Consider the following 12,924-nt stretch of genomic DNA (forward strand, 5'->3'; position numbering starts at 1 on the left):
TTATGTTAGGGGATCTTCTTGTGACATCGTAATATTTGTTATAACCTTCATTATGCCATAATCAAGGGAATTTATAACAACATTTAACATCAATAACAAGAAAGTCTTAACGTTCCTGTTATATCTCTGAACAGATGCAATGAATTTACATGTAAGTTAGCAAGTAAAGGGAAGAAGGGAATGTTAATTTTAAATTACATTTTATTTTATTCTGTACAATACTATTAGATGCATATCACACAATATAAATTATTATTTGTTTATAAATATGAGTACTACAATGACAACATGATTAACAAACAGTTTTTATTCCTGGTGCAATTTACCATGTGTAAGATCAGGTTCACAAATATCTTCTTCACTGAGCTTTTTAGCAAGGAAATATATCTCAGCAAGAGCAACAATAAGTCCACAAATTACACCTAACAGAAGGCGAAAACCAAAATCCAGTTCTCCCACAATCAGCTGGATTCCCAAAAATCCAAAAACAAAGGCAGCAATCACAGAAAATACAAACTGGAGAACAGCTATTAGCTGTCTGTTTATCTGCTTCACTGCAACAAAAAATAATAAAATAAAGAAATTAATCTCTATATACCTTTATACAAAACATGATTTACAAAAAAACTTGTAATATTAAGTTTAGAACATGCTACCACTTTTTTCCAGGCCACCTACTCAGTTACTGTATGTGGGGTGGGGTGGGGAGAAGAAAGGATTCTGGCTGTGTAATATTACCTCGGCTCAAGCTACCAACCTCAGCTTCTTGATCGCACATATTTAATTATGTTCTCATACACAGTGTCTCACACATCTTTAAGCACGCTCACAATCTTTTTAAACTGTGAAGATTCTATACTGTCCTCTTCCCTCTTTAAGCAATTTCAGTCCCTTTTCTATTATCACAACAATAACTTCTTTCATAATTATTTACCTTATTGGTTTTTTGCATTTTCAATTGCATTTCCAACATACTTGGGCTCCAAACAGCACCACCCAATAACCATGGACATTTAACCAACATTTGGAAATGTAAAATATCCAAAACAAAAATCCTCTTGCATGTACTCTTCTGCCATCTGCACTTTTGCAAATACTTTCACCCTTCCAATTCTGTCATTCCCTATTCCTTAAAGACATCGTACTATGCCATTTCACCACCAACCACAGACCTTACCTAACAGCCTCTGCTTTTATTACAAAATTATTTTACTTTGTGAGAAGTTTCCTGCATCCTATATCTGAGATTAGGCCCATTGCCCTTCAACAGCTGGAACTGCACTCTCAAAATATCTTAGTGGGATATAGAAGGTATTTATCCCCTACTCTCACCTGTTTAACAGCCATCAAAGGGCCCAACAGTCACATCCAACATCATAGGTTTCCGACCATGCATTGTTAACCAACTCCACCTTTCACACATCCACAAACTTCCTCCACCCGCATTAAACACATTACTCTAAATGCACTTCCCACCTCCCAACATAGTTATCAAACTATCTACCAGAAACCTGATCCACACAGAAGTCAGTAGTCTCCTGCAGCCCTAAAACAAGATTTAACCATGCTGGACATTCAATGAGCTGCATTTCTTCAGTGAAAGTGTTTAAGTGTTTTTTCACCATTCTCCGTAATGACCAAAGTAAGCCAAAATCACACATTGAACCTTGTCTTAAGAGGTTCCAACCTCTCTCCACCCATGCTCCTCCACAAATTCCACCAAGCCACTCCGAACACAGCATCTGCAGTGGGAAATGAATGTTTTCTGAATATCCTGATGACCGTGCTATAGCCTCCTCCACAGGCAGACATTACCTGTAGAGCTAATCTAGAAACAAATGCTTTGCTCTATTTTTCCCCCCACGACACCAAAAAACCTGGCACCATTAAAAATTTCTCCCTAAAATTTTAAGGATCAAATCAGACATTGAAAGTAACCTTAAAAGTTGCACTACATTCATCCCATTCAGCTAAAACATAATGACAAATCTGTTAGTAAATTAACTGCTGCCCTCTTATCTGAATATAAAACAGCCTGCTAAAATATCCTGCACTGTGATGCACACACCACAAGTACCACACACTGGAGGGTCCTCTTACAGGATCACGTGTCCTGAACCCATTAATTTTCTACTGCCCGGAGGTTCGGTGCTTGACAGAACTAAGTGTTTTTAACGCATTCTGCCTGGCAGCATGTGTTCTACTACTGAAGTATTTGGACTAATTCCTGTTCCAGGAGGATTGGTTACAGGAGTCTTGTTGCTGTGTTGGATGTTGAGAAAGCCCTCAGCAGTACTCCCATTGCACTGGGAGGTGACTGAAAAGTTCAATGGTTCCATCTCGATACCAAGAGCAGTAAGGGGAAAAGTGTCCACCCAGACAAAGCCCCATTTGTCTAGGTAAGCCTCATACACGACACACCTTGAGATTGAAGGTTTTTTGCTTTTTGTTTTTATATGGCTAAATAAAGTTTTATACCACGTCATGATCCAAGCAGTTAATCTATGATCCCCTTTCCTTGTGACATGCAATGTTCTACTGCCCTGTGGCAAAATGGTCACTGCAGCATGTCCAGAGTTTACAGTACAGAGGACTGGCAACACTTACTAGTCCTCAGCTCTGGAAATTTGTGTGTCAAACCTGTAGCCAGAAAATGTAGGCAGAGCTCCCCAAGGTGTTCACCATTTAGAACAACGGGGGGGAGGGGGGGAGGGCTTTATCAGAAATACCATGGACACAACAACCATTGCTCCTGTCACCACTATGTGAACCAACTACTGACAAGCAACATCACACACAACTTGAAAAACATCACACTGTTATTTGCAGGTCTTCTGTCTTTTCATTGTATACTGAAATGAGAGGCATCATACCCAAAATTTTACCTACACTGCCCATCCAGTTTCTTGTCGCCCACCATACATACCTACATAACATCCCTGTACCAGCCCAACTTCGAGTCCTGCACCTGCAACTTATACTACAGCAGACGATCCAGGCACAAGACCAGTCTCATAAACCCACACTCCCTGCTGCAGTCCAGCCACTAATATTACCTATCCTGTTAAAGACGGTGTCACTTGTAAAATGACCTGTGCTATTATCATTGAGTGGTGTTTTATCTTTGTCCCTTCTCCTCACAACATGTTGGCCCCTTTCAGTCTAGTGTCCAAGTGACCTGCCCTTTTATAATCATTTACAACCCAACCTGTCCCTCTCTCCTCCCCAAGGAAGACTAATAGTTCTAAATGCTAGGATATATCATATTTTTGTGTGTCTATAGGCAGCACTCATTGTGAATATAAGCACTGGCCAGAAATTCTGTCTCATAATTTTAACATAATTAATCTACATTTTTTTTACTTTCACTGTGAACCATTGGTCAGAGACTAGAAGTATCTGGACATTGGAATTACTATCCCATGTGTAGACTGTTGTTAACACCCCAACACGAACAGCTTTATTTGAAGAGGCACCATGACTGAAAAGCACAGACTGCTAATGAATGATATCACACTGAATTCCGCAACAGATCACGGTTCTGCACTATCATGGATGACTATCAGTGGCAGGTATGGCAACAACCTAAGGACAGGTTCAATTCTTCCAATGTTTTGAAGTGCCACAGCAGTGTTACAACAGGTTCCATGGTTTCAGGAGCCATTGGGTATGAAATGAGGTAATGGTGGGTAGTGATCAAGGGAACTTTGACAGCACAACACACATCACAGACATCCCACAGACTCAAATGTTACCTTTCATGCGACTGTATCACAATCCCATTTTTCCAACAGGACACTGCTCACCCACTCACAGCCCGTGAGTTTATGAACTGTTACCATCGTTTGAGGTATTGCCATGGCCAGCAAGATCCCCAGATCTACCCTCGACACATGTGGGACCAACTTGCACGTCAACTCCATCTTAATATTAGGCATATCAACAATCAGTTATTACAGCTGTGAGCCTGCTTGCCTCAGGAGAGGATACCAGGGCTTTATGACACCCTTCCCAATGAAACTGATGCACACATCCAAGTTAGGGGAGGCAGTGGGTAGCAGTGTGCAACAAGTTGGCTCCTACTAACAAGTTCTCTGTTAATCTGACTTCATATTTTAACTGCTGAAATAAGGTCACATACCCTCTCAACCTGTGTAGTTACATCTCATTCCATTTCCTCCTCCCCATCTGGGTACTTCACTTTTTTTGACAGGCAGTCTCTATAGCAATCAATAATGATCCATGTTACAGCCAAGCCATTTCATAGACAACCGATTACTCAGGACTGAGCCTATAGAAACAGGAGTAATTTCTACTTGGTCCTGAACTGAATACGTAGGACAATTTAAGCCAAGTACTGGTGGAAAATTTGGCTGAGTTTATCAACAATTTTCTCTTTAAATATGTGCAAAGCTGCAGGTACTGTATCAGTACTGATTCTGGAAATTATTTTCCGATACTAATTACTTAGGAAAGCCAACAAAAAGTATTCTGAACCTGCATCTCATATAACATCTGGCAATTAGTTGCACATATAAATGAAATGAATTTCGGTTGAAACTACATCAATAATGTTTTCAGCTACTAATTCTCTTTTTTTTCCTTTCTAAGCCCAGCACCAACACATTTTGTGACTAATTCCCTTTTCAGGACTGACTGACAGGCTGACTGACTGAAGTTATAATGAGTTCAGCAGTGGAATGACATGACTGACACCCATCTCATATGAAATTTTGTACAATACAAATAATTAATTGCACACTGACTGCCTGCATTGAACCAAATTTTATTTAATTTGTTTATACTGCTAGAACATTGAGGAAGAGTGCAATATGAAATCCAACATTTTAGAACATTTGATGCAAGATGCAGTCATATCGCTATTGACTTCTTTCTCGACATCTTTGATTGATGTTCATTTAATGATTTTCGTGATATTTCACCAACCATTCATGCTGGTTAAACCTCAGAAAAATCACAAAATACCAGTCAAGATCCTGAGACAGAATCCAACAGGTAAGACGTCAACAAGCGCCACAAAAGCCTCAATTTTTTATAATAAGTAAGAGTGTCATTAGCGCTAGTTAGAGAAAGTTGGTACTCCTGATCAACTGAATGTTTTGTAAGTAATAGCAGATCACATTCAGTGCAGCTGTTTTACAATCGTCCTGGGGTTTCATCAGCTCGAGTGGTTGGCTAAATGTAAGGATAATCATTTAATGAACATCACCCAAAGATGTTGGGATAGTCACTGATTAGTAGGGCATCAAGAGTGTGTGTGTGTGTGTGTTTTCGGATCTAACGGGCATCCAACAGCGAGGTTATCAGCGCCCTGACATTTACTGAAATAAACGAATGTGGATAAAAACTAAAATTGTCATACACGGATTCACTCTAAATGAGCACACAATCTCCCTATTGCACAGGCACTCTCATATGCACTAAAACCAATGAGGAGGGAAGATAGCCAATCAAGAAAGTAAAACAGATGGAAAACAACACACAGAAGAGCTAAAAGAACAACACAGGGAAATGTGACTGGCTGACCACTTACAAAAAACTTGGGTGAGCCAGCCACCCTGTTGACACATTAAAAACATCTCCCCACAATCTTGTTAAAAATGTGGGACAATTCACAGAACTTTAAAACACGAACCACATTAGTTTGCTCATTACATAAAACAGACTGCAGATCTGCCGGCAAATCCGCTGGTCAGCAAGCAAATAAAATGCAGTCCAATAAAATGTGGCACACCATGATCTGTACGCCACAAGCACCACACATCAGAGGGTCCTCTTGCCAGAGTAAAAATCTGATGCATCATAGGTCTGTGGCCAATGCAATGACGAGTAAGGAGGACCTCGTTCCGTCAATGTGGCTGGGAGGAAGTACGCCACAACCGAGTTGTGGGCTTGACGATACAGAGCTTGTTGTCGGTCACGTCTAGCCACTCGTCTTCCCATCGACAGAGGACTTTGTACCTCAACAGCGAAGTGAGAGAATGCAGGGGGATAGCACACCAAAAGACCTGACGGTCACGACATGCCTCTTTGGCTGCTCGATCCACCCTTTCGTTCCTCTGAATTCCCACATGCCCTGGTACCCAGTAGAAAGACACCTTCCCCAGTTGCTGTAGTTGGACAAGGGTGTCCTGAATAGTCTGGGTTACTTTATCTGCAGGGTACAAACACTGGATAGAGTAAAGGGCACTCAGAGAATATGAACAGCCGAGAATCTAACACTGGGAGAATGTCTCATCTGCTCCAAAATGTGTTTAATAACAGCTCATGAGGCACTAACATTTCCGCTGAATGGCAAGCTTTGGTAATATCCATTGGGCCTTGGGTTAGATGAATGAAGTCTGGAACAGAGCAATAGTCTCCATCTTTTAGTAACAACTAATATTATAGCAAATTCTGGCTGTCAGTACACACCAATTACAGAAACTTTAATTACCAACTGATCAAAGATGGAAAGTATGCCACGAGTTAGTCATTTCATGATTTTGGTGAAGGAGGTCGCCTATGAAAATATGACAAAATTTACTACAGAACATGAGAAGAGACCAAGTGTTAGTGCCATATTTAACCTGAAGGAGGATAAGTTTGGTCTGTGAGGTAAGAAAAACTAACATTAAAAACTGAAATACACAGTATTAATGTTCCGCAATAATATTTATTTTATATTCTGTTGTTCACAGCCCTTACAACGACAAGACACCACCTTTACTACAGAGTGAAACGTATAGGAATTCCTGCAGTTTGAGAGGCTAATTATGACTAGGTCAATCACATACGGATAAAACGAATAGACTGACTCAGCATGAAACGAGCTGGAGACTAAAAAACAATGATCCATCTTTGTACAGCATGCTGTAAATTAATGTTAATTCTTATGATATTAGACAAACTATTTTCTATCAAATATAGGCACACAACTAATACTACAGCAAATTCTGGCTGTCAGTACACGCCAATTACAGAAACTTGACTTCCCAACCCTCCCCCTTGTCCATTTCATCACATTCACCAACCTCTGTGTTTTTGTCCCTATACGATAGTAGCCTGTGCCACTACTCAACTAGTGTACTGTTTCGCCATTTATATTCATATACTTTTAATCTTTGATACAATGTAATATAAGGGCATATTGATACATATTTTCTTTGTATCTCTTTCAATATTCTAAAGACAGTTTGTGTATAGTACAGAGATTTTAATATCTGTATAACTTGTGCAGCACAATATTTTCAGGTCAATCAAACAGTAGGATTAGGGACTTACAGTGATATCTGTAGAATATAAAACATTCAGTACATCATTACATGCACTATGTGAGCAAAAGTATCAGGACACCTCCAAAAACATAAATGTGGTTTCAGTTGCCTCAGACTGCAGTTGTGCGTGCGCATGTCTTGTGCGTGCGCGTGTCGTGTGTGTGCACGTGCGCATGTGTGTGTATTGTTGACAAAGTCCATTGGTCGAAAACTTTAAGTGTAAAAATCTTTTTGTTGTGCCTATCTGCGACTCAGCATCTCTGCTATATGGTGAGCAGCAACTTTCCTTCTCATAATATCGTTTTTCATATTACATGCATAGTGCTGTTACCTACTGCCAGGTACACCGCATCAGCGACCTCAGTAGTCATTAAACATCGTGAGACAGCAGATTGGGGCGCTCTGCGGAACTCATTGACTCCGAACGTGGTCAGTTGATTGGGTCTCACTTGTGTCTGTATGCGAGTTTTCCACGATCCTAAACATCCCTAGGTCCACTGTTTCCAATGTGATAGTAAAGTGGGAACTTGAAGGAGCACATACAGCACAATAGCATGCAGGCTGACCTCACCTGTTGACTGAGACCACAGACAGTTTAAGAGGGTCATAATGTGTAATAGGCAGACGTCTACCCAGACCATCACACAGGAATTCCAAACTGCATCAGGATCCACTGCAAGTACTATGACAGTTAGGCAGCAGGTGAAAAAACTTTGAATTAATGGTCAAGCAGCTGCTCTTAAGCCACACATCACGCTGCTAAATGCTAAACGATGCCTTGCTTGGTGTAATGCCTTGCTTGAGTAAGGAGTGTAAACATTGGACAATTGAACAGTGGAAAAACTGTTGTGTGGAATGACGAATCACAGTACACAATGTGGTGATCTGACGGCAGGGTGTGGGGCGAATGCGAGGCAAAAATCTGCCAGCATGTTTAGTGCCAACAGTAAAATTCAGGGACATGGGTGTTATGGTGTCGTGGCGTTTTTCACGGAGGGGGGCTTGCAGCCCTTGTTGTTTTGCGTGGCACTATCACAGCACAGGCCTACATTGATGTTTTAAGCACCTTCTTGCTTCCCACTGTTGAAGAGCAATTCGGAGATGGTGATTGCATCTTTCAACACGATCGAGCACCTGTTCATAACGCACGGCCTGTGGAGAAATGGTTACACGACAATAACATCCCTGTAATGGACTGGCCTGCACAGAGTCCTGACCTGAATCCTATGGAATACCTTTGGGATGTTTTGGAATGACGACTTCATGCCAGGCCTCACTAACTGACATAAATACCCCTCCTCAGTGCAGCACTCCATGGAGAATGGACTGTCATTCCCCAAAAAACCTTCCAGCACCCGAATGAACTTATGCCTGTGAGAGTGGAAGCTCTCATCAAGGTTAAGAGTGGGCCAACACCATACTGAATTCCAGCATTACCAATGGAGGGTGCCATGAACTTTTAAGTCATTTTCAGCCAGGTGTCTGGATACTTTTGATCACAGGGTGTACTATTTCTTGTTTTGTGCCCATTTAAAATTGAAACACCACTATTTTGTGTTTCTCATATAGATGCATAATCTTACAATTTCACACATCTTTGGAAATAATCTTCGTAGTCAGAAGCCCTCAATGTTGTGTGTACTGTCTGATCTGTCTTACACTATCTGATAACAATATTTTGAGAAGGAAAGTTACTACTCACCATATAGCGGAGGTGCTGAGTCGCAGATGAGCACAACAAAAAGACTGTCACAAATAAGCTTTCGGCTAGCAAGGCCTTAGTCAAAAACAATAGATCACACACACACACACACACACACACACACACACACACACACACACACACACCTCATGCACACATGACTGCAGTCTCTGGCAACAGAAGCCACACTCCTACTGTCTGATGGCTAGAAGTTGAAAGCTGGTTCACAACAAAATAAATATTATTTTGGAACATTAATACCGTGTGTTTCAGTTTTCAATATGTTTACATACCTGTAAGTCTGACTGAATATTTCATAAATGAAAAATTTGATCCGAAATGGAAATTGGGATTTGTGTCCGATGATGTAAGAAGGTGAATATATAAAGGAAACGTTAGTTTGACATGTACACTCTAGGACTTTCCATTAGTAGTCTTTACCTATGAACACATATGAACATCTAGGGAAGATGGAGGACTTTGTTCTTATTAAAATTATTGAAATTAAAACTGCATTTGTGACTAATAGTTAAGCATAAAGTAGAAATGAAAGCATATTTTCAAAACAAAATGGCAGAAAGATTACACAACAATGTAAAACACAGGAACTCTATATAGAACAGTGTCACAAAGATATGTACCTTTCTTAAAATAATGTCCTCAACTCAAAAGAAGTATTCAGTTGGTAATATGTATGTATTTCTAAGAGATCGTGAAACATTCACCCGTAAGTGCACACCAGACTCTGAACAGCAATTCTAAATAGTGATTATCCAGATATTTCTTAACATAATAAAATACTAATCAAATGAGTATGTTACCCAGGTCAAAACCAAGGAAGCTCACTTTCTCAAATTAACATTTTCGTAAACACAATCAACTTTCATATGTTTGATGACCATTTTCTTTATATGATGCAGCCTATTTTATAGCTTCATAGGATAGAAACTACAAGTGGCCAAGAAATGCTGATAAGCAGAGTGGCTTGATTTTTTTCAGTGTTGTTTAAAGGTGGTATGAAGACACTGAGTTTAAAAGATCTGTTACAATAAAGAGTTAAGTTTGTAGGAAAAATCCAAGACTGAACATAATATTTGACATGTTGAGTGTGGTCCACGTATTATGCTCTCTTCACAAATCCTAAACTTCCAAAATGCAAGCAAAAATCTACTCAAGAGCAGAATTTGACTTACACTGATAGCCAATGGAATCTTCCGGTAGCCTCACTCGGACTCCATCAACAGCTTTTGTCATGGCCTTATATTCACGTTCCGCTTGCTCAACCTTGAGTTTTTGGATTCTTGCTTCTAGCTCTGGATTTCGAGGAATGACTTCCAGTTCCGGTAATTTAATTTCACTACCTTCCAGGAGCTCATGGATATAAACCACTGTTCCATCCTTCCGTACACTTCCATGCTGTAGATATTGATATAACCATTTTATGTCCGAAATACTTAGTAAAACTTCACTATCTGAATATTCACCCAGCTGAATCTGTTTAATTCCTTCTGAAACATCACTGCACTCTCCTAAGCACTCTACTATGAAATTCTCAAGCTTCTTCGAAGGTTTTATTTTTATTGTAGGATCATTTATGGATCCCATTTTGACAATTTATTGCACAAACCAGGCCAACTCTTATTTTGTTATGTGAAGCTTCTTCTCAAGGTCTAAGTAAAAGTTCTTCAGTTCTTGTTCTTTTTCTTGGAAAGTTGTATCAACTTTAGCACATTTTTGAGCCATATCTTCTATAAAATTTTCCCATTCAGCCTTTCGAATTTCCCTCTTAGCTTCCAATGTTGTATCCTGAAGACAAGTGGAAACAGAAAAATATTAACAACTAGCATTCAGTTACTTAAAATTAATAAAATAAGCTAAGTCAGTAGTAGCCACTAACCGAACGATGTTTTTGTTCTTTCTCAAGAATCCGATTACACATGCTCACAGCTACTTCCAGGTTCCCATTCAGATTCGGTAAATGAATATCAGAAGCTAATTTTACTCTCTCAATCTGAGTGTCTTTAATCTCTGATACACACTCAAGTATTTTGAACAGCTTTTCTACTTCCCCATCTGATCTCTTCTCCTGAAAATAAAGAAACAGGGATGTTTCAGAAAAACATAAAAATGCAAGAAAAAACAACTGACAATTCTTAACAACTCAAAGTCTAAAGATGATACTAAGAAGTAATTCCAAGGTAATTTGAAGGTAGAATACATTTTCAGTACACAATAAAGATGAACCTGAACTTCTGAGCTTCCAGAAACAAAATCAATTTACAGCTGAGGTTAAAAATGAAATAGACCCAACTTCTAATGACAAAACAAAAACAGCACCACCCTGAACTCCAACTCTAAAGACTGTCACAAACAACACACAGACTAGAGCAAAGTGGAGACTATATAATGTTACCCATGGCAAAATGAAAGCACATAATGTGACAGCCTTATGTTATTTTAGAAGTTGCCTGGATACTAAAATACACAGTACAGCTCCAGTAATTCAAGCTAATTGGGGCTGAGGCTACATCAAATTACAAAAAAAAAATAATCAGATAATATGAAAATATCACTAAATCAATGGGTAAATCATCAATAAATGTTGAATGAGAACAATAATCACAGGAAAATAAATAAAAAACAATATAGTATGTACCCAGGTCATATGTAGACGTATGGGCACACATTTTCAAGTTGCAAAAATAAAAGTCACATTTTAAAGAAACTGTCCATAGTCATATATAAAAACAAAGATGATGAGACTTACCAAACAAAAGTGCTGGCAGGCCAATAGACACACAAACATACACACAAAATTCAAGCTTTCGCAACCACCAGTTGCTTCATCAGGAAAGAGGGAAGGAGAGGGAAAGACAAAACGATGTGGGTTTTAAGGGAGAGGGTAAGGAGTCATTCCAATCCCGGGAGTGGAAAGACTTACCTTAGGGGGAAAAAAGGACAGGTACACACACACACACACACACACACACACACACACACACACACACACACACACCACCCATCCGCACATACACAGACACAAGCATGACATTTGTAAAGGCAAAGAGTTGGGGAGAGATGTCAGTCAAGGCGGAAGTAAAGAGGCAAAGATGATGTTGAAAGATAGGTGAAGTATGAGGGGCGGCAACTTGAAATTAGCGGAGGTTGAGGCCTGGCGGATAACAAGAAGAGAGGATATACTGAAGGGCAAGTTCCCATCTCCGGAGTTCTGACAGGTTGGTGTTAGTGGGAACCGGATGGTGTAACACTGTGCCAAGATGTGCTGGCCGTGCACCAAGGCATGTTTAGCCACAGGATGATCCGCATTACCAACAAACACTGTCTTCTTGTGTCCATTCATGCGAATGGACAGTTTGTTGCTGGTCATTCTCACATAGAAAGCTTCACAGTGTAGGCAGGTCAGTTGGTAAATCACGTGGGTGCTTTCACACATGGCTCTGCCTTTGATCGTGTACACCTTCCGGGTTACAGGACATAGTAGGTGGTGGTGGTGGGAGGGTGCATGGGACAGGTTTTACACCGGGGGCGGTTACAAGGGTAGGAGCCAGAGGGTAGGGAAGGTGGTTTGGGGATTTCATAGGGATGAACTAAGAGGTTACGAAGGTTAGGTGGACGGCGGAAAGACACTCTTGGTGGAGTGGGGAGGATTTCATGAAGGATGGATCTCATTTCAGGGCAGGATTTGAGGAAGTCGTATCCCTGTTGGAGAGCCACATTCAGAGTCTGATCCAGTCCCGGAAAGTATCCTGTCACAAGTGGGGCACTTTTGGGGTTCTTCTGTGGGAGGTTCTGGGTTTGAGGGGATGAGGAAGTGGCTCTGGTTATTTGCTTCTGTACCAGGTTGGGAGGGTAGTTGCGAGATGCGAAAGCTGTTTTCAGGTTGTTGGTGTAGTGATTCAGGGATTCCGGACTGGAGCAGATTCG

At 40.3% G+C, this 12,924-nt stretch overlaps 2 protein-coding genes across 2 annotated transcripts in view; both read right to left on the minus strand.

Annotated features, from left to right (window-relative positions):
• Positions 1 to 183: 183 nt before the first annotated feature.
• On the minus strand, positions 184 to 10,584 carry LOC126470234 (transmembrane protein 199). The gene is made up of 2 exons (XM_050097936.1): positions 10,173 to 10,584; positions 184 to 554 (listed from the first exon to the last, which is right to left on the minus strand). Exons 1-2 carry the CDS (start codon positions 10,582 to 10,584, stop codon positions 307 to 309), a joined length of 660 nt encoding a protein of 219 aa, XP_049953893.1. The 3' UTR covers positions 184 to 306.
• Positions 10,585 to 10,617: 33 nt separating this feature from the next.
• LOC126470241 (biogenesis of lysosome-related organelles complex 1 subunit 5) overlaps positions 10,618 to 12,924 on the minus strand; it is a 37,729-nt gene continuing 35,422 nt past the window's right edge. Inside the window, exons 3-4 of the mRNA XM_050097949.1 lie at positions 10,877 to 11,065; positions 10,618 to 10,785 (exon numbers count right to left, since the gene is read on the minus strand). Coding sequence (XP_049953906.1) covers positions 10,618 to 10,785; positions 10,877 to 11,065 — 357 coding nt within the window. The remainder of the gene's footprint in view (positions 10,786 to 10,876; positions 11,066 to 12,924) is intronic.

The sequence above is a fragment of the Schistocerca serialis genome, chromosome 1 (assembly GCF_023864345.2).
Source record: "Schistocerca serialis cubense isolate TAMUIC-IGC-003099 chromosome 1, iqSchSeri2.2, whole genome shotgun sequence".
NCBI lineage: Eukaryota > Metazoa > Arthropoda > Insecta > Orthoptera > Acrididae > Schistocerca > Schistocerca serialis.

What these genes read in the sequence shown, in the direction of transcription:
- LOC126470234 (XM_050097936.1), bottom strand. Translation starts at nt 10,584, where the DNA reads ATGGGATCCATAAATGATCCTACAATAAAAATAAAACCTTCGAAGAAG. An exon ending in AGATTCCATTGGCTATCAGT is followed by an intron (nt 555 to 10,172) that starts GTAAGTCAAATT and finishes TTTTTGTTGCAG; the next exon opens with TGAAGCAGATAAACAGACAG.